The sequence below is a fragment of the Pecten maximus genome, chromosome 14, assembly GCF_902652985.1.
Source record: "Pecten maximus chromosome 14, xPecMax1.1, whole genome shotgun sequence".
Lineage (NCBI taxonomy): Eukaryota > Metazoa > Mollusca > Bivalvia > Pectinida > Pectinidae > Pecten > Pecten maximus.
In genome coordinates, this window is record NC_047028.1 from 15,420,417 (window position 1) to 15,440,689 (window position 20,273).

General features: G+C 37.4%; 2 protein-coding genes across 3 annotated transcripts; both read right to left on the reverse strand.

Annotated features, from left to right (window-relative positions):
* Positions 1-4,893: 4,893 nt before the first annotated feature.
* On the reverse strand, positions 4,894-10,129 carry LOC117342928. 2 transcript variants are annotated; one of them, XM_033905229.1, is made up of 2 exons: positions 10,018-10,129; positions 4,894-7,425 (listed from the first exon to the last, which is right to left on the reverse strand). In XM_033905229.1, exon 2 carries the CDS (start codon positions 7,397-7,399, stop codon positions 5,411-5,413), a length of 1,989 nt encoding a protein of 662 aa, XP_033761120.1. In that variant the 5' UTR covers positions 7,400-7,425; positions 10,018-10,129; the 3' UTR covers positions 4,894-5,410. The 2 variants fall into 2 exon arrangements, with proteins under 2 accessions (XP_033761120.1, XP_033761121.1); XM_033905230.1 differs by having other exon boundaries at positions 10,008-10,123.
* Positions 10,130-16,011: 5,882 nt separating this feature from the next.
* Positions 16,012-17,520, reverse strand: LOC117341772. Its single transcript, XM_033903635.1, has one exon. It carries the CDS (start codon positions 17,518-17,520, stop codon positions 16,012-16,014), a length of 1,509 nt encoding a protein of 502 aa, XP_033759526.1.
* Between the last annotated feature and the right edge of the window lie 2,753 nt (positions 17,521-20,273).

Sequence of the window (20,273 nt, forward strand, 5' to 3'; positions counted from 1 at the left end):
AATACTTTTCGTAGCATTGCAGTAATTATGTTGATTAAGGAAAATTATCAATACCGTGCTGCCGATATTTGAAGAAGATAACTAGTGAAAAATCTGTGTTTGAAGCTCGAGTGAGATAGTCCAGCGGGAACCTCAAACATATTTCCTTCATCAGTTAACTCGACCCTTGACATTCATATTCAAAGCAGTGTATTAATTGATTGCCCAGGATCCCCAGGACTCCACCTCCCTCACAAAAACACTCAAAGTTAGTTCCGCATATCAACGAGCTAAACAAGCTTGAATGGCAATAGTCTTTGAGTCGAATCAGTGTAAAGGGGACCTTAGGGTCAATTACAAAGGTGACCCCCTCATCTCCGGAAATAACCCCTCATCTCCGGAAATAATGGGAGGAATAAGAGTGAATGAAGAATCAGAACAGGCCTTAGTTATCAAATGACTCTTGAAATAACCAACAGAGGAAGACAGGATTACATTCAAAATTCAAGACTTTTTATTGGAACTCAGGTACAATATTGTTTGAAACAAGAGGTCAAATAAAATTAGAACAGCATAATAAAATATATAAGGTAACACAGAATAGTGAAAAACATATTTCTCGTACATTTAGACATACCTTATACACTACACAAAAGGAGAAACTAGCTGGCTGAAGACGACACCTGTCCCGAATTGCTAACACTTGGCAAGTTGGTTTGATGGAAGTGCATGCACTGCCCTCCAAAAGTCCTGTTACAATTATTAAAAAAAATACAGCGAAGTTAATCTCGAAGTCTTTATTACAATTTCTTAGATCATAACTTCTTAGGATGTTTTTGTTCATGATTTCAAATGTTCATGTTCATTTTTCAACAGTGCATATGTTTTGTTACAATGGAAATCCTCAAAATGCACCACTCTGGAATTTTAACTGTTAATCAGTTAAACTTTTACTTTTATTTGTGTCGGGAAAAAAACCCCCATATTTTATTAATTTTTGAACATTATGAAAAATAGGACCCTCCATTCCCTCTCCCTGCAACTTCAAAGAAGTGAGGTATTTTTCAAATAATTTGCAATCGTCACTTACAAATGGACTATCCTACGGATATTACAACACTTTTTTCTTAGATTTTGTTGGCTAGCCATTCGATTTAAACGTTCCAAGTGTAACAGAACTTTTGGAGGGCAGTGTATTTCACCCAGTAGTAACTGAATATCCGGGTCAAAGGCTGCGGAAGACTTTGTTGCTAAATTAGACTTCTGAGGTATTAAGAAGAAAGCGAACAAAATTTGCAGGTTCCTCATCTGTATATTGCATATTAAGAACAGCAAAACTCTTTATGTACGAGGAGTGCTAGCCAGGGTCCTTCAAAGTTAGTGGGAATTAGTTCTACTTAGCCCATTAAACAGTAGTTTTAAATGAGTTGACAGTTCATATCCGGACGTGGTTCGTTCAAGAATAAATGACGTAATTAAACCCCATTACAGTAATTCAGTTGCTGTAGATTAAAATGATCTACTTAGAAAGTGTACGACGAAGAACCTCACCTCAGCCGCGGCTGGTGCCTTCCACTGCGTTTGTAAGTTTTTATTTGTTACCTCAGCAAAGATCGCTCTAGTCGACAACTGTATATTCAGTTTTTACTATTGCCGTTCAAATTCTCTTAAAAACCAAACAACATAAGACAAGAGACACTGGGTAGTACTACTAGCCATGGAGTAATTGAAGATCTCCGACTTAATGACCGATTCTGATGTACTTGTATTCCTGGTTAGGTCCCTAATTTTTCCAAAACACTCTCTGTATCCTAAAGGGCCACTAGATATGGTAATTTGTTATCCTGAACAGCGAACTGGTCTCAAACTTCCAACATGCTGCAAGGTACACGAGCTCTCGCAAACAACTCTGCATCAAGGACTCATTGTGTACTCAGAACCTAAGACTACGTCAGAAGCGTCTTTATCACAAATTATCTACAAACGCTCACATGCAAACTTGCTGGCCCTTAACTTGATAGCTACAGCCACTGTTAACATTTCTAATGTGTTGATAGGCGACACTCAAAACCAGTGGAGGAGACTTAAAGTGGAAAAGCTCTGAAAGCCCACATCATACCCACAACCGATCCGACCACGTCAGCTTGTTGTGACAAGTGAAAAAAACACCCACTGAAAAACCGAAGTGTATTCATTTTGAAAAATCTTTAATTTTATCTTGAATAACCGCTCCTAAATAGAATATCATTAATGAAAATGTTTGATTTGTCCACTTTTTACACTGCCATTCCTTATTCCAAATTGAAGGATTACCTTGAATGCAAAGAGTCTCTACCAAAGGCTATCACTCACAATTCAAAGTTGTAAATGCAGAGATACCTCAAGGATCAGTTCTTGGACCTCTTCTCTTTCTCCTCTATATAAATGACATCACTGATAATGTTTCAACTAATATCAAACTTTTTGCAGAATATACTTCTTTGTATGTAATAATAAATGAGAATCCAGCACAAGCAGCACAAGATCTAGCAGATGATCTCTCTAATATTGGCGAATGGGCAGGTATTTGGGACATTAAATTTAACCCTAACAAAACTAAATCAGTTATCTTTTCAAGGAAACACAACAAAAATCACCCTCCAATAACTTTCCAAAATAGACAAATTACAGACACAGCAGTTCACAAACATCTTGGACTTACACTACAAGAAGACGCAACACGGAAAGAACATATCCTTAATACATATAGAAAAGCATACAGTAGATGAAATATTCTTCGATACATAAAATCCAAAGTGAATCGTAAGTCTTTAATCAAAATTTACACAGCATTTATAAGTCCAATTTTAGAATATGCTGACATAATCTGGGATAACTGCACACACCAATCAAAACAATTATTAGAATCTGTTCAGTTAGAAGCAGCCAGAATCATTACAGGACTCAGATCAGGAACATCACACACTAAATTATATGAAGAAATTGGCTGGAAATCAGATAAAAGAAATAAACACAAACACATAATGATTTACAAAATAATTCATGGACTATCACCACAATACTTGCAAGATATCCTTATCCCTTTTATTAACAACCAAAATGATAACCCCTATTCCCTAAGACAATCACGACTATTCAATCCTCTATGCAGAACTAACAATTACTTCGACAGTTTCTTCCCCCAAATGTCCCAAACAACTAACAATGCTAATCCTGACCTCTTCAACTCTTCTTCTCTAGCAGCTTAAATGCAAACTTGATAATGATATTAATGCTGAATGTGAGTCACTGCACATTTTCAAATTTGAAGGAAATAGAAAGGCCAATATCATTATTTGTCAGCTTAGAAATTCATGTAGCAATTTAAATTTTGATTTATTTAATGATCATTTATTAAACTCTCCCACCTGTGCCTGTGATATTGAAAATGAAACTGCTTCAAATTATTTCTTTGAATGTCCTATGTATAATAATATTAGACATTCTCTGCTTACTGCAGTAGATAGTTATGCAAATCATAATCATTCTATTATTAACACTTTCTTACAAGGTTGCCCTGACTGTGATAAGCTTGTGAATATACAAATATTAAATGATGTTCAATTGTTCATTGGTAAATCGAGACGCTTTAATCTCTATATGCTTTAAATATATAAGCCATGATATTATATATATATATATATTATATATTATTATATTATATTGTATTGTCCTGTGTTATATTATATATATACCTTATATTTTAACAAAATATGGGATATATGATATAATATAAGTGTAATATAGTAATTTATACATTCATTTTTTGTTCCATTTTCTAACTGAAAATGTATAAGTATACATGTCCTGAAAGATCTCTCCATCCTCATTGGTCACATTTGTCATTAGTTGAGTATGTTAAGTCTTGTATATATATGAAGTATAGCGTCTGTTTTGATTGATAGTAATTTTTCTGACAGGCACGACCTGTGCATACATGCACATGGAGTTTGGTCAATGCCTGTCAATGCCTGATTCTTATAGATAAAGTTCATATTAAATATTTTATTATCAAATATTATGTATACATGTATATATAATCCAAATGTATGAATGATGTGTGAATTTTTATGTTTGAGTTATCTCCCTTAAATGTTAGTTATACATGTAATTTTTTCATTTCATAGTAAATTTATATATGTAACTTTATATTAATGCAATCCAATTGCCACCATAGGAGAAAATTTATATAGACTTGGCCTGTTATTTAATCCTTTTGATTAATACCATCAAATGTCAATAAAATTTGTTGAAATGAAAATTACCTTCGTTCTTTTTTGATGAAAGCATTCTTTTTCCAGGCGAATGGCGTTGTGGTGATATTGTTGTGGACTATACGGGAGTATATTTCGATATACACCGATGATAAAATAGTGAGAATAATTGAATTTCTGATCTATGACATCTTTGTTGAGTTGGTGAAGGATATCTTCCAAAAGACTATTGGTTTACTAATTGAAACATACTTTGCCCCTCTGTTGGCTGGTTTGTTTTCGTATTACACGAGAAAGATATATTGAAGAATTTATCGGAACAGGTAATAAATGTCACGAACATTCACTCAATTTTACCTACAGAAAGGTATAGGTATATTGGCGATGTGATTTCTTTACATAATAAAAACTATATTGACCATGTTGATCGGATATACCCTGTCGACATGAAAACAAAGACATTACAGACTCGGTCACTTATTGTAACCTACAGGGATAGCTTACAATTAAGCTCTATGATAAGCGTGTCGATTCTCCATTTGTAGAATGTAAAAAATAAAATAAAATAAAATAAAATAAAAAAAAAAATTAAAAAAATCCCTGATTACCCTACCCCTGTATAATGTCGATATGCCTTGTTGTTTCTAACTACCAGCCCGTATGTCGATATCTCGCCATTTATTTTTACATCAGTTGAAACTTCATAATATCACAGTGACATATAAGCATAGTTAAAAGCAATAAACAGAACACTTTTTCAAAACGTTAGTCTTCATGAATCTATCTACAGATAACACACAAACACTAAAACAAAATCATCTAAGAGTTAGGCACACATGGAAAACTACTTGTTAACAAAACGGAAAGCCACATCCAAATCCAATTCAGGAGTCATAAAAGACGTACCCATGCAGTTTCTGTGCGTCAACAAACGACGGAAGCTATATCTAAGTCGCTTTATACATGCATTATTCTATGTAAATGGAGCCCGCACATCACATTGACAGGTGTACAAGATTAAATTTTAGCTTTGCTACAATGTATTCTACAATGTTCACCCACTAGGGCTTTTGAATTCGCTGAAGTTTATAACATTTTTGACACTGAAAAATACCCGAAAGAGTTAATGCTGTTCGAAAGAATTATGTTTACCGGAAGGCATGCTGTATACACGTAATTCAGTAGAACTGATATACATGTATATCGTTACAATTTCGTGCTGATTGGTTGGTTACTACGAATTTGTCCCCATATACAGATATAGCCCTGGGTTTGTTGATACCGTCCTTTGACGTCAGAAGCTCTCTGATCCGTGTCCCATATACAGACAACTGTACAATGTTGTTGGATCCTTGACCACAGACGTACAGATTCCCCTCACGGTCTATGTCTATCCCCATAGCTCCATTGACTAATCCCAAACGCAAAACACATTTATGCACATCCGAGGACAGTTTGAAAACCGCGATTTCATCTGCGTTAGATACTACCAGACTGGCTAATGTGACTTTTCTGTCTGGACTACAGGAGAGATGACAGCATGACTCCGGGAATGTGTCAACTTTTTCTGTCTTACCTTCCATTGTAACTCTATAAACATCGTTTGGCGTACTCACCGTGAATTTCCCATCTAGGAACACGATACCATAATAGTTTTCGATTCCTGGCACTTTGATCACTTTCGATAGAGTCAGCACTGAGTCCTGAACCTTTACGACATGTATGCCGGCATTGTAAGAAGAGACAGCGACAGCTAGTGTGTTGTCATCCACTAAACACAGATCACGCGGGAAGCCATCGGTTGTCAAAACATTCAAACACTGTCCCTCGAAAGAAAATAATTTTATATGAAGGTTTTGAAAATCAGATATAACCATATTGCCATTCGCCATTAACAAAACCCCGCGGGCATTACAATTTTTCTTATCAGACGGGACCTTGATGGTATACTTTCTTAATTTCCTGACGCGACTGTTAGAAAGCATGGTATGGTTTTGAACGTACTCTACCCCGTCAGGTATGGTACACGGATCCTCCTCAACAAGGATTGTGCCAAGGGTCAATGGACTGGTCTGGTCAATTGTAACCAGGCTTGGGTCAACATTGTGTTTTACACTGACTGACTTGGATGATATGTCGTCGATCAGATCGTTACAAGCCCCAATCTCTGTCTGACCTCGATGGAGCAGTTGTATCATCTCGATGTTGTCGTCAATCCGAGCTGCTGTCCTGGACGCTTCCCTTGTATTCTGAATGGCAGCCCTCAGTCTACTACACTTTTGTCTGGATACATCAACCTTGGCTTTCTCAGCTTTGTATTTAGATATCAAATCTTCAGTTATCTCCTCCTGTTTTTTGTCTAGATGGTTGTTAATTTTTTGTCGCAGGTCTGAAATACTCTTCAAGCCCAAATCTTGGTCTTGCTGTAGAGATTCCTCCTGATCGCCACAAGCTTTGTCCATCAGTTCCATACAGTTGAACGCCTTTCCGAGAGACTTGTCCATGTCGTCAAGACTGGAGTTATCTCTTTGCATTGCACAGTACTCTTTGGTTGTCATCACTGTGATACAACGCCTATGCGCTGTGATAATACATCTGTTACATCCTATAAACTTATGATCTTTACAGTACCAGTCAATTTGCTCTTTGTGTTTGGAACATGCCTTTGATAAAGGTTGCTTCCATGCCATGCCTTCGATGGAAATAATGTCACATACTTCGTGAAAGAAATCATGTGCATTCGTCTTACAGAAATCGCAAAACAACATTCCATTTTGTTTACACATATGTTTCGCTTGTGTTTCAATATTTTTTGTCCTTTTACAATATCCACAATACAGTTGAGTGTCTGACATCACCTTGGAATGAACGAGGCTGTTGACTGGAAACTGCCGTGCCCAAGTCTCCTTACTCTCAGAGGGATCGACTGGTGATGTGATCTTCCTACAGACCGGACAGGGGAATGAGGTCGCGGCGGCCATCTCACCTGACATGTCTGTGACGATGTAGGTACCGAGACATTCCTCACAGAAGGAATGTAAACAAGGAAGAGACTTCGGTTCTCGCATCTGCTCCAGGCAAATAGGACATTCGAGATGTGGACAGGCGCATAACTCAGTGTTATTATCGTTCCCTTTCTTCTCGTGTGGAGGTCCACCTTCCGCCATCTTCAGACGATCGTGTGTTGGTTGACCTGAAAATGGTACCACATCGTCTCATTACTCGATTGTTTGAATATCTATTACGATGCTTTTGAAAAATATTTGATTCCTTCATTAAAAAAATTGGCCTGTTGTCAATTATTTTATACACATTCGATTGTTTTTCTGAAAGTATTGTATTTTTACTTTTGATTGTCCGTATTGCTGAAATTAGTCAGCAGTTAGTGTTCAACATCTTTACAAACATCAATTAAAGGAACTATATAATCTCACCAACGAACCAATTTGATCATAATTGGATGCTATTTTATTGAAGTGCTCACTAGTATGTGTATAAATTATCAAATATGTAACAAAGACCTCTTCCACGGCTTGCTAAGTGTATCTCACCAGAAGTTTAAGACAGTTGTCACTATTTTATGAAATTACTATGATAACGTTTCATGCCGTCACATAAGCTTATATTCTTAAGAGAATGAGCTAGGGTAAATATGAACTCAAATATTCGGCTAATTATTGCATAATAAAAAAGAGATCAATTTTGTCAACAATCTTCAACACAAAAATGGTACACATTATCATGCCATAATGTCATTGTTACCGTAGAGACACATATACATTGTCTTCCGGTTCCTGTGAACCCAATTTTGTATGGCACAGTATGTCAAGTAACGTCTTTTTTACAGTTACATATTTGTAATAATAAATACTAACAAGTAATAATTGTTATTGGAAACCATTACAGAAGTCCTCAAAACGCCCCCGCAGTCGTACCATTATGTTCGGCATACCTCAATATCTCTATATACAGAATTTCATTGAAATCAAAACATCTAAATTTCTGCCAATCAGAAGCCTTCGTATGGTTGCTATGGCAACGATCCCATTCAGTTGATTTTGCTGTCCTCTAATACCCTTACATACCCAATTTCATAAAATCAGACAATAATCTCAATTTGGACCAATCAGAGGCCAGAAAATGGCTGCCATTTTTTTAAAATATGAAAGTAATGTAACGAGGGTGGCCGGTGTCCTATGATGTACCTACATACCAAATTTCATCAAAATCAAACAATATGTAAATTTGGACCAATCAGAGGCGTGGAAATGGTGACCATTTTGTTAAAAAGTGAAAGTGAGGTTACGAGAGTGACCGGTGACCCATTATGTACATACATACCAAATTTCATCAAAATCGGACAATATCTAAATTTCGACCATTTCGTTTCCATGGCAACACAGGTTTTTGAAAGTGGTACTATTGTGTCTTCCCTCAAAACTCCTATATACCAATTTATTGCCAAAATCGGACAATATCTAAATTTCTGCCAATCAGAAACCCCGCCATGGCGGCCATTTTGTTTACTTGATTTCGAAAGAGGTCTATTGCACCCCTCCTAACTACCCCTATACTCGTGCAAAGTTTCATTATAATCCGACAAATAGTTTTTGAGAAAAAGTGCGGACAAAATTCCACGGCGGCAGCAGAAGAAGTGGTTATTCATTCGGAGAATCGCTGGTGTGTTTACAGGCAAGTACTTTCACTTTCGATATATACGCTATATAGCATGTCATGTCTCAAGTATAGAAGTATAGAATTTCATCAGGTGCAAAACGCAAAAAAAAAAGATAATTATTAAATAAATCAACGTAATTCAAGATTTATCATAATAATTATATCTTTCGGTATCTATCGGTTTCTCAACAAAACGTTTCTTGGCGTTTCTGGAGTTAACACTACGAGAGCCTGTATGTCAACTTCCCAAAACATCCGCCACGGGAAGGGGGCATTAAACCACTCACCTCGTATTTTACCTGGGGTTACATGGCCGACCCTCTGGCCGACACTCTATCCGATCCTCTGGCCGACCCTCTGGCCGATACTCTGGCCGACCCCGTGACTGAGCTATCGCTGCCCCTGTATGGTTCTGGATGTACACTTGTATGTTCAGTTATACATTAATCCCTTGTTGCGATATACATTAGGGGACATACAATACCAGATATGTCTCTGACAATACTTGGTAGGAACCAAGACTTAATTCCGGCTTTATTCCATTGAAAATCAGGCTACAGTATCAGTTGATAAAATACTACATGGTACATATCCACTTCCAACCCTATGTGACCTGAGAATTTGTTTTGTCAGTCTGTATTTTTACCTACTTTAGTATGTACGTACACGTTCATAGCTAAATGATTATTATGAAGATCTACATTAACTTTGATATATTTATTGGTTTTATAATGAATACAAGTTTTAGTATATATATTACTCAATTTATTCCACGCACCGGTTATCATATTTCACAGAATGTTGTTTAGGTACTTTCGTTTTCGATATGTGAGGTATAGAAACCTACTTTTTGAAAGCATACAGCAGGTTTAAATAAATGCATGGATCAATGCACATATACAGCCTTATACGAGACAACATATCAAATGAACAATACCTCGGCGTCTAGTTACCTTCTTTTCTGCACGTATTGACCTGTACCGTTAGGTGCATACAGCAGGTATGTATATGTTACTTCCCTGTATTGAAGAGTTTTATAAATATCTCTGTCATTTGACCAGTATCCGAAGACACTACTGAAAACGCATAATGACTTACCAATACTTACTAATCACAGAATAACAGCAAGCACAGAGCAGGCAATGTTATACTGCCTTTTATCAGGTAGTTGTATTTACTGGCATTGATCCCTGTCTGTGGACGACGACAGTACCTCACTACCTGGACGAGTGTTGATTGTTATTGACGTAATCAGAAAGGTATTTCTCACTCATGTTAGGGTGGCAGTGATTGGCTCGACTTGAAGTAGGCGGAGTTAGAATTAAACGTTGTCAACACCCGAAAATGACAAATAAATTCGACACTATAACATAAATCAACAGTATCATCAGCAGTACCAATAATTAGCTATGTTTAAATCAGAATAGGACACATGTTAAAACATTATACAGTGTATTTACAAAAAAATTATATTTCAAGCATGTTAGGGATAATATTAGTCCATTTTTCCAGAGTTCAATGGAGAATTGTGCACATGTTAATTGTTTTTATTTTAAGATACAATATAATAAGTAACGGTTAACTGCAGCTAAGAAATACAAAATTTAATTTTTCTTTCTTTTCCGACATAGATGCAGCTACATAATCGAGTTTTTCTTACTTTCTTACCATAGTCATTCTACATCGAGTAATACTATTCGCACATGCAAAAATGTGGCAATATTTTTTAAAAACGATCATTACTTAAATTAATCTCCACGTGTTACATATGTATAGTTTCTTTTCGGTAAAAACCGCAAGGCAGCTCAATGGTACAAACATATTGGAAGTAACCTTTCTGACCTAACGTTCCAGTGCGCGAATACTTCGTTAAATTGAACAGTTTTTAAAAATTTGTAGCAAGTAGTACAGTTTACTTCTATATGGGGACCTTGGTATGTATAAAATTGTATGATTCTATTTTATTCATCACCGTGTAAACCAGTACGCCGGAAATTGGTACTAAAATGTGACAATAACTGCATACAGTGTAAATACAATGTATATAAAATACTACAAATTTTCACCAAATCTACCATTGTGCCGTTCGTTTACCTTAGTAACAATTCCCGGTGTACAAGTATACACAGTGTTCATACGTTGTGTTCTGTAGAAATCTGACCAATCACAAACGCCGTTTTCTATGTCCTTTGGTTTGTTTGGCAATATGTCAGATAACAAAGCATTCCGACAAATGGCCGTAGTCATCTTGGAATACGATTTTATTTTTTACAGAAGAGAAGAGCTACATTCATGAGAAACATTCTAATTGGTCGATGGAAATATTAACATTCATGCCAAACCGAATGTTTTTAAGCCATTGTTTCTACTTCATGGTCAAACACAGTTGGGTCCGGCGATGGTAATTTGTGTGATAGTCACAGGTCAATAAGGTCTCCAAAATGTCTATCCATCCCTTTATAAGGTCTCCAAACTGTCTATCCATCCCTTTATAAGGTCTCCAAACCGTCTGTCCATCCCTTTATAAGGTCTCCAAAATGTCTATCCATCCCTTTATAAGGTCTCCAAACTCTCTATCCGTCCCTTTATAAGGTGTACAAACTGTCTGTCCATCCCTTTATAAGGTCTCCAAACTGTCTGTCCATCCCTTTATAAGGTGTACAAACTGTCTGTCCATCCCTTTATAAGGTCTCCAAACTGTCTATCCATCCTTATATGAGGTCTCCAAACTGTCTATCCATCCCTTTATAAGGTCTCCAAACCGTCTGTCCATCCCTTTATAAGGTCTCCAAACTGTCTATCCATCTCTTTATAAGGTCTACAAACTGTCTGTCCATCCTTTTATAAGGTCTCCAAACCGTCTGTCCATCCCTTTATAAGGTCTCCAAACTGTCTATCCATCCCTTTATAAGGTCTCCAAACTGTCTGTCCATCCCTTTATAAGGTCTCCAAACTGTCTATCCATCCCTTTATAAGGTCTCCAAACTGTCTGTCCATCCCTTTATAAGGTCTCCAAACTGTCTATCCATCCCTTTATAAGGTCTACAAACTGTCTATCCATCCCTTTATAAGGTCTCCAAACTCTCTATCCATCCCTTTATAAGGACTCCAAACCCTCTATCCATCCCTTTATAAGGACTCCAAACCCTCTATCCATCCCTTTATAAGGTCTCCAAACTGTCTGTCCATCCCTTTATAAGGTCTCCAAACTGTCTGTCCATCCCTTTATAAGGTCTCCAAACTGTCTGTCCATCCCTTTATAAGGTCTCCAAACTGTCTATCCATCCCTTTATAAGGTCTACAAACTGTCTATCCATCCCTTTATAAGGTCTCCAAACTCTCTATCCATCCCTTTATAAGGACTCCAAACCCTCTATCCATCCCTTTATAAGGACTCCAAACCCTCTATCCATCCCTTTATAAGGTCTCCAAACCGTCTGTCCATCCCTTTATAAGGTCTCCAAACTGTCTGTCCATCCCTTTATAAGGTCTCCAAACTCTCTATCCATCCCTTTATAAGGTCTCCAAACTGTCTATCTATCCCTTTATAAGGTCTTCAAACGGTCTATCCATCCCTTTATAAGGACTCCAAACTGTCTGTCAATCCCTTTATAAGGTCTACAAACTATATATATCCATCCCTTTATAAGGTCTCCAAACTGTCTATCCATCCTTATATGAGGTCTCCAAACTGTCTATCCATCCCTTTATAAGGTCTACAAACTGTCTATCCATCCCTTTATAAGGTCTCCAAACTGTCTGTCCATCCCTTTATAAGGTCTACAAACTGTCTATCCATCCCTTTATAAGGTCTCCAAACTGTCTATCCATCCCTTTATAAGGTCTCCAAACTCTCTATCCATCCCTTTATAAGGTCTACAAACTGTCTATCCATCCCTTTATAAGGTCTCCAAACTGTCTATCCATCCCTTTATAAGGTCTACAAACTGTCTGTCCATCCCTTTATAAGGTCTCCAAACTGTCTATCCATCCCTTTATAAGGTCTCCAAACTGTCTATACATCCCTTTATAAGGTCTACAAAATGTCTATCCATCCCTTTATAAGGTCTACAAACTCTCTATCCATCCCTTTATAAGGTCTCCAAACTGTCTATCCATCCCTTTATAAGGTCTACAAACTCTCCATCCGTCCCTTTATAAGGTCTACAAACTGTCTATACATCCCTTTATAAGGTCTCCTAAATGTCTATCCATCCCTTTATAAGGTCTACAAACTCTCCATCCGTCCCTTTATAAGGTCTACAAACTCTCTATCCATCCCTTTATAAGGTCTCCAAACTGTCTATCCATCCCTTTATAAGGTCTACAAACTCTCCATCCGTCCCTTTATAAGGTCTACAAACTCTCTATCCATCCCTTTATAAGGTCTCCAAACTGTCTATCCATCCCTTTATAAGGTCTACAAACTCTCCATCCGTCCCTTTATAAGGTCTACAAACTGTCTATACATCCCTTTATAAGGTCTCCAAGCTCTCTATCCATCCCTTTATAAGGTCTCCAAACTGTCTGTCCATCCCTTTAAAAGGTCTCCAAACTGTCTATACATCCCTTTATAAGGTCTCCAAACTGTCTGTCCATCTCTTTAAAAGGTCTCCAAACTGTCTGTCCATCCCTTTATAAGGTCTCCAAACTGTCTGTCCATCCCTTTATAAGGTCTCCAAACTGTCTATCCATCCCTTTAAAAGGTCTCCAAACTGTCTGTCCATCCCTTTATAAGGTCTCCAAACTGTCTATCCGTCCCTTTATAAGGTCTCCAAACTGTCTGTCCATCCCTTTATAAGGTCTCCAAACTGTCTATCCGTCCCTTTATAAGGTCTACAAACTGTCTGTCCATCCCTTTATAAGGTCTACAACCTGTCTGTCCATCCCTTTATAAGGTCTCCAAACTGTCTATACATCCCTTTATAAGGACTCCAAACTGTCTATCCATCCCTTTATAAGGTCTCCAAAATGTCTGTCCATCCTTTTATAAGGTCTACAAACTGTCTGTCCATCCCTTTATAAGGTCTACAAAATGTCTATCCATCCCTTTTTAAGGTCTCCTAAATGTCTATCCATCCCTTTAAAATGTCTACAAACTGTCGGTCCATCCCTTTATAAGGTCTACAAACTGTCTGTCCATCCATTTATAAGGTCTCCAAACTGTCTATCCACCCCTTTATGAGGTCTCCACGCTGTCTATCCATCCCATTATTTGGTCTCCACGCTATCTGACCAGGCCTTTATAAGGAGCCCACGCTGTTTGTATACTCCATGCTAACTGCCCCCCTCCCCTTTGTATTAAGTCTCCATGCTGTTTGTCTCTAAAAAAACTGTCTTGAAACGTTTGTCTGTATTTGTGTACCTGAGATAACAATTGTTGTAAGGTTTCTATTTTTTCTGGAAATATGTCACTATTTGATTTATATTTACTTGATCGATTTATTAATGTAAATGAAACTAAAGCGAAACTTTATTAGTTCGCTTATATAATCAGTAACTCGCCTATAGCGAGGTCTCGTTGCGTGCTTTTTTTATTGTATGTTTAATTTGCTTGCTGGGTTTATCGCCAAATGCTTTAATCTTTTCAAGTCAAATATGTTAAATGCTAAAAAAAATCTTCATCTCAATTTATACTGATATCCTGGCCTAGTTCTAGAAAATAAACAGATTTTTTTCCCCAAATGTTCTATGACTTGTTTACGGTCTACAAGAATCCACAACCTACAAGTGTTACGTGCATACATTACGTTCTTAGCTAATATAGAAAATGACCAGTTTCAGAACCAGAAAAAAATATTATTAACATATAAACAAGGATATTTTCCGTACAAATGTTTATCATAATATACACTTTCAGTAGACTTTGCGGTACAAATGTTTCCGTTCACCAAAACACACATCTGAAATAGTATATCGTCATCAGGAATTCATTGACATTGGTGGTCATGATAGGGAAATTCTACGGAAGCCTATGCAGCTAGTGACCGAGAAAAAACGCAATTATACGTCAAACCCCTATTGATAATTAGAGGATGAAGGTCGCTATTACACAATTGTACGTCGTACTTAAATATTTGAGTCGTATATATGTTTCCGTATGTTTTAAACCACTGTATCTCTAAGCGTAGATGTGGTACGAAACATTTTGTTCTTAAATCTATAAATTATCAGATGTAAAGTCTAATCCAAATATGTTTCTTACTGCCTATAGAATAATTGTTTGATATTTGCAGACATCACATTAACACCATGACTAAGCTACCCCCTATAAGAATCACAAATGGTACTTATTGTTAAATTAAAAGCAAAGCCGCGTGACTTGCATCGCTGCATTTAGAGGTAACGATGAGTTAGGATTAACTCGCTTATTTTGAAAGTAAATAAACACAAAAAATCGAAATCAGGACGCGTACAATGGTATTTATGCATTTACTGAACCCGCAAACGACGGAAGCTCTCAGTAGTGACTCCTAATGTTGTTAACAACAAGTTGCTTTAAACCTGCTTTAATCCATGTCAATGAAACCCTGTACAGTACAGGTGTCACTTACAATTGTTTTTACTAACTAAATGAATTTCCAGTAGTTACCGAAAGGATGACATAGAGTTGGGGGTATCGCGAGAGATTTAGTTTGATATATTCACGGTCAGATGTTTTTTTTTTTTTTTTTTTTCTTTCTTTCTTCTTTAAATAGTTTGAACAAAGGTCATATAGACAAGGAATCTTTAATAATCCATCCTTGAAAATGGCCCAAAAATACTTCAGGGTAGGAACAGAAATATAGGGTCGGTAGGGTCAGGTAGACACAACAATATAGGGTCGGTAGGGTAAGCGGAAACTCGGGTATGTCTTAGGCCTTACTGCGCGAAATTTGATACCCGCAAAGTTGTTCTGACCGCGACAACCGTAAAATATAAGCCTCGTGAAATTTATTTTATTCATTTATTATCCAATAGTTACCTTTAGGATATGCTTAAGATAAGAACTTTTTGACACTTGGAAATACAGAAGACGTTTTCCAAGCTTATGAAGCTGGGGCCTCAAAGAATTTTGTTCACCGGAAGTGATGATGTTTCACCGGAAATTATGATGTGTAATTCAGTAGAGCTGATATACATGTATATTGTTCCTATCTTGTGATGATTGATTCGTAACTACGAGTTTGTCCCCACAAACAGATATAGCCCTGGGCTTGTCGATACCATCCTGTGACGTCAGAAGTTCTCTGATCCTTGTCCCACATGTAGACATTTGTACAACGTTGTTGGACTCGTAACCGCAGACGTACATATTCCCCTCACGGTCTATGTCTATTCCCATAGCCCCTTTGACTAAACCGACACGCATTACGCATGCCTGCACACCAATAGACATTTCGATAACCACAACGTCATCCGCTCCAGACTTTGACAGACTGGCGAATACGTCTTTTCCGTTTGGACTCAAGGCAAGGTGGTAGCACTCTCCGGGTAATGTGTCAAATTTAGCTGCTTCACCTTTCATTCCTACTCTATAAATGTCTTTTGGCGTACTCACCATGAATTTTCCATTGATAAACGCTATACCATAGCATGTTGTTGGCATCTGTATAACAGTCGACAGTGTCAGCACAGAGTCTTGTACTTTCACGACGTGTATGCCGATTTGGTCAGTAGATACAGCAACAGCTACTGTGCAGTCATCCACTAAACACACATCATGTGGATATCCACTAATTTTAAGAACATCCAAACACTGTCCTTGAGAAGAAAACAACTTCAGATTATCATTTTGATGATCACTTATAATAATGTTGCCGTTCGACATCACCGAAACTCCATGAACAGTACAATCATTTTCCTCTGACGTAGCCTCGATGCTACATTTTCTTAATTTCCTGACGCGACTATTCGATCGAATGACATTGTTTTGAACGTACTCAATCCCGTCAGGTATGGGACACGGTTTCTCCCATACAAGTATTCTTCCAAGTGACAATGGGCTTGCCTGGTCGATTGTGACGAGACTAGGATCAATATCGTGTTTTATACTGACTGACTTGGAGGATGATATGTCGTCGATCAGATCGTTACACGCCCCAATCTCTGTCTGACTGCGATTGTACAGTTGTATCATCTCGTTGTGATCATTTATCCGAGCTGCTGTCCTGGACGCTTCTCTTGTATTCTGAATGGAAGTCCGGAGTCTACTACACTTCTGTTTGGACACATCAAACCTAGCTTTTTCATCTTTGCATTTTGATATTAACTCTTGAGTTATCTCCTCCTGTTTCTTGTCGAGATGGATGTTGATTCTTTGCCGTAGGTCTGAAATGCTGCTTAAGCCATTATTTTGGTCTTGCTGCCTAGAATCAGCCATGTCGTCACAAGCTTTAGCCATCAGTTCCATACAGTTGAACGCCTTTCCGAGAGACTCGTCCATGTCTTCTAGTCTGGAGTTTTCCTTCTGCATTTCAAAATACTCCTCGGTTGTCATTACAACACTGCAGCGTCGATGCTCTGCGAAAATGCATCGGTTGCATCCTATCATTTTATGATCTTCACAGTACCAGTCAATTTTCTCTTTGTGCTTGGAACATGTCTTTGATAAAGGTTGATCCCTTGCCATGTCATCGATAGTTATAATATCACATACTTTGTGAAATAGATCGTGTACATTCATCTTACAGAAATCACAAAACAACATTCCATTTGGTTTACACAAATGCTTCGCTGGTGTTTCAATATTTTTTGTCCTTTTACAAAATCCACAAAACAGTCGCGTACCTGAAACGTCGGTATGAACGAGGCTGTTGACTGGAAACTGCCGTGCCCAAGTCTCCTTACTCTCAGAGGGATAGACTGGATGATGTGATCTTCCTACAGACAGGACAGGGGAATGAGGTCGCGGCGGCCATCTCACCTGACAAGTCTGTGACGATGTAGGTACCGAGACATTCCTCACAGAAGGAATGTAAACAGGGAAGAGACTTCGGTTGTTGCATCTGCTCCAGGCAAATAGGACATTCGAGAAGTCGACAGGCGGATAACTCAGTGTTATCATTGTTACATTTCTTTTCATGTGGAGGTCCACCTTCCGCCATCTTTTTTTTACGTTCCTGTGTAGGTTGATCTGGAAATGGTATCACATTGTCTCATTACTCTAGTTTATGATTATTTGGTACGATTATTTAAGTCATTAATTTGGAAAAATGCTTTATTTTATTCATTATGGAATCGGGTTGTCATTTATTTTATACATATTCGATTTTTTTTTCTGAAATCGGTGTTTGGTTATCCGAAAGTAGCTGAAACGCTGAAATGATTACCATTCAGTGTTTAACATAGCTCTTAACAAACATCCATAACAGCAACTTTGACATTTCAACCACGAACCATTCTGATCATAACTGATGCTATTTTGTTCGAGGTTACAGACAACTCACTAGGTATGTTTATAGATTACCAAAAATATCTCATGAACAGCCTTCACTAGTTTTTCAAAATTAGTTTTGTAACAACGTTACATGCTGTCAAATGATTAGATATGTAAGAGTATGCGCTAGTTTAAAATATGCAGCTTACATTATAAAATCAACTACAACACAAAAAATAGTGTAAAACTTTAAGACACGTTTTCATAAACCAGCCCTACGATCGTTTGGTTACGGTTGTTTGGTTGATCGCCCCGTGAACAGCCAAAGTCATTCTGACACGGAGGTCTTCTTGCAGTAGCTGTTCGCTACCTCACTTGAACCGTCATATGTCACCCACAGCAATTAAGTCTTTCATAAGGATACAACCATAGCAGCATAGACCCGTCTGATAAATGCAAACCGCTACAAGAAGAGGGCGTCAAACCACTCACCTCGTACTTTACCCGACATAACGTAGCCGACCCTCTGGCCGACCCTCTGGCTGACCCTCTGACTTAGCTATCGCAGCCCCCGTATGGTTATAGATACACAGCTATATATTGATCTCTTTTGGCGCTGTATATTAAGGGTGGTTACAATACTTAGAAACAACCAAGATAATACATGTAGTTGGATTTATTCCATTGGAAATCAAGTTAATTATCACGTTTTTGAATACTATATTATGTATATCCGATTCCTTCCCTAAGGGACTTGATAATTTTAGTTTGTGTTTATTTTGACTTGCTATAGTGTATACGTACGCGTTCATAGCTTAACGACTATCATGATGATTTATATTTTGATATCTGAGTCTATATTATAATTTAAAGAAGTTTTAGTATACTGTAAATCACTTATATTTCGCAAGTACTTAATTTCGCGAACTCACCTCATTCGACTTATTCGCGAATACATAATTTCGCGAATTCTGATCCCAAAATGACTTTAAATTCGCGAATGACGTTAACATGTCGGCGATATTTCCATGTAGAGAGTGAAGTGAGTTGTTTTCGATGTAAATAAAACTATCACGTCCGTTCATATATAGTGTTTTATGATATAAAATTACACTCTGATATAAGTATATAATTTATCATTCTATTATTACTTTAACGGCGATGTCTGTTCACCATCTAAAGATTACAGTATATACAAAATGGATGCCACTTATTCTTGTCATTCTTATATAAATATTCGCGAGGGATTTGAATTCGCGTTCACTCTTCTCGCGAATTAACGCGAAAATAAATCCCACGCGAAATATACTGTAAATCACTTATATTTCGCAAGTACTTAATTTGACTTATTCGCGAATACATAATTTCGCGAATTCCGATCTCATAATGTCTTTAAATTCGCGAATGACGTTAGATTGTCTTAACAGATCGGCGATTTTCCCATGTCGGTAGCCATTTCGTTTATGAGAGTCATGTGACAGTACAAGAAAAGTCTTGTGATTCAATCATGTGATATCGGTGTCTGGTCATAATGAATTGTATTTATCGTACCTGTATACACGCTAAATGGCTTACAAAGGCGGTGTCAGACATTGAACAAAACCCACGGCTCATTAAGAATGCCTGGGAGATGACGGGACTACAATAGGTTGTGAGTTAACGTACATTGTAATTAACGTAAGTGTGTATACAGTGATACAGTTGAACAGTTCTCTATTGCAAATTATTTATACTCCAGGGGATTATTTACTCTGAATGTTGGAATTAAATAAATAATTTGTTTGATTTCAACTATGTTATGGTAAATATCTTTTCGAGAATCAAGCGATGTGAAGTGTTATGTATACATGTAACCTTACATATAACTTACAACAGCGTGGGTAATAAAGTACGAGCGGGCTGAAGTTAGCAGCGGATTCGTTATTCGTTATTGGGGATTCGAATAACGAATCCGCTGCCAGCAGCGGATTGGGGATTCAGTTTTTTAGGTTTAAATTATGTTTCTT

What these genes read in the sequence shown, in the direction of transcription:
- LOC117341772 (XM_033903635.1), bottom strand. Translation starts at nt 17,520, where the DNA reads ATGGCAAGGGATCAACCTTTATCAAAGACATGTTCCAAGCACAAAGAG.
- LOC117342928 (XM_033905229.1), bottom strand. Translation starts at nt 7,399, where the DNA reads ATGGCGGAAGGTGGACCTCCACACGAGAAGAAAGGGAACGATAATAAC.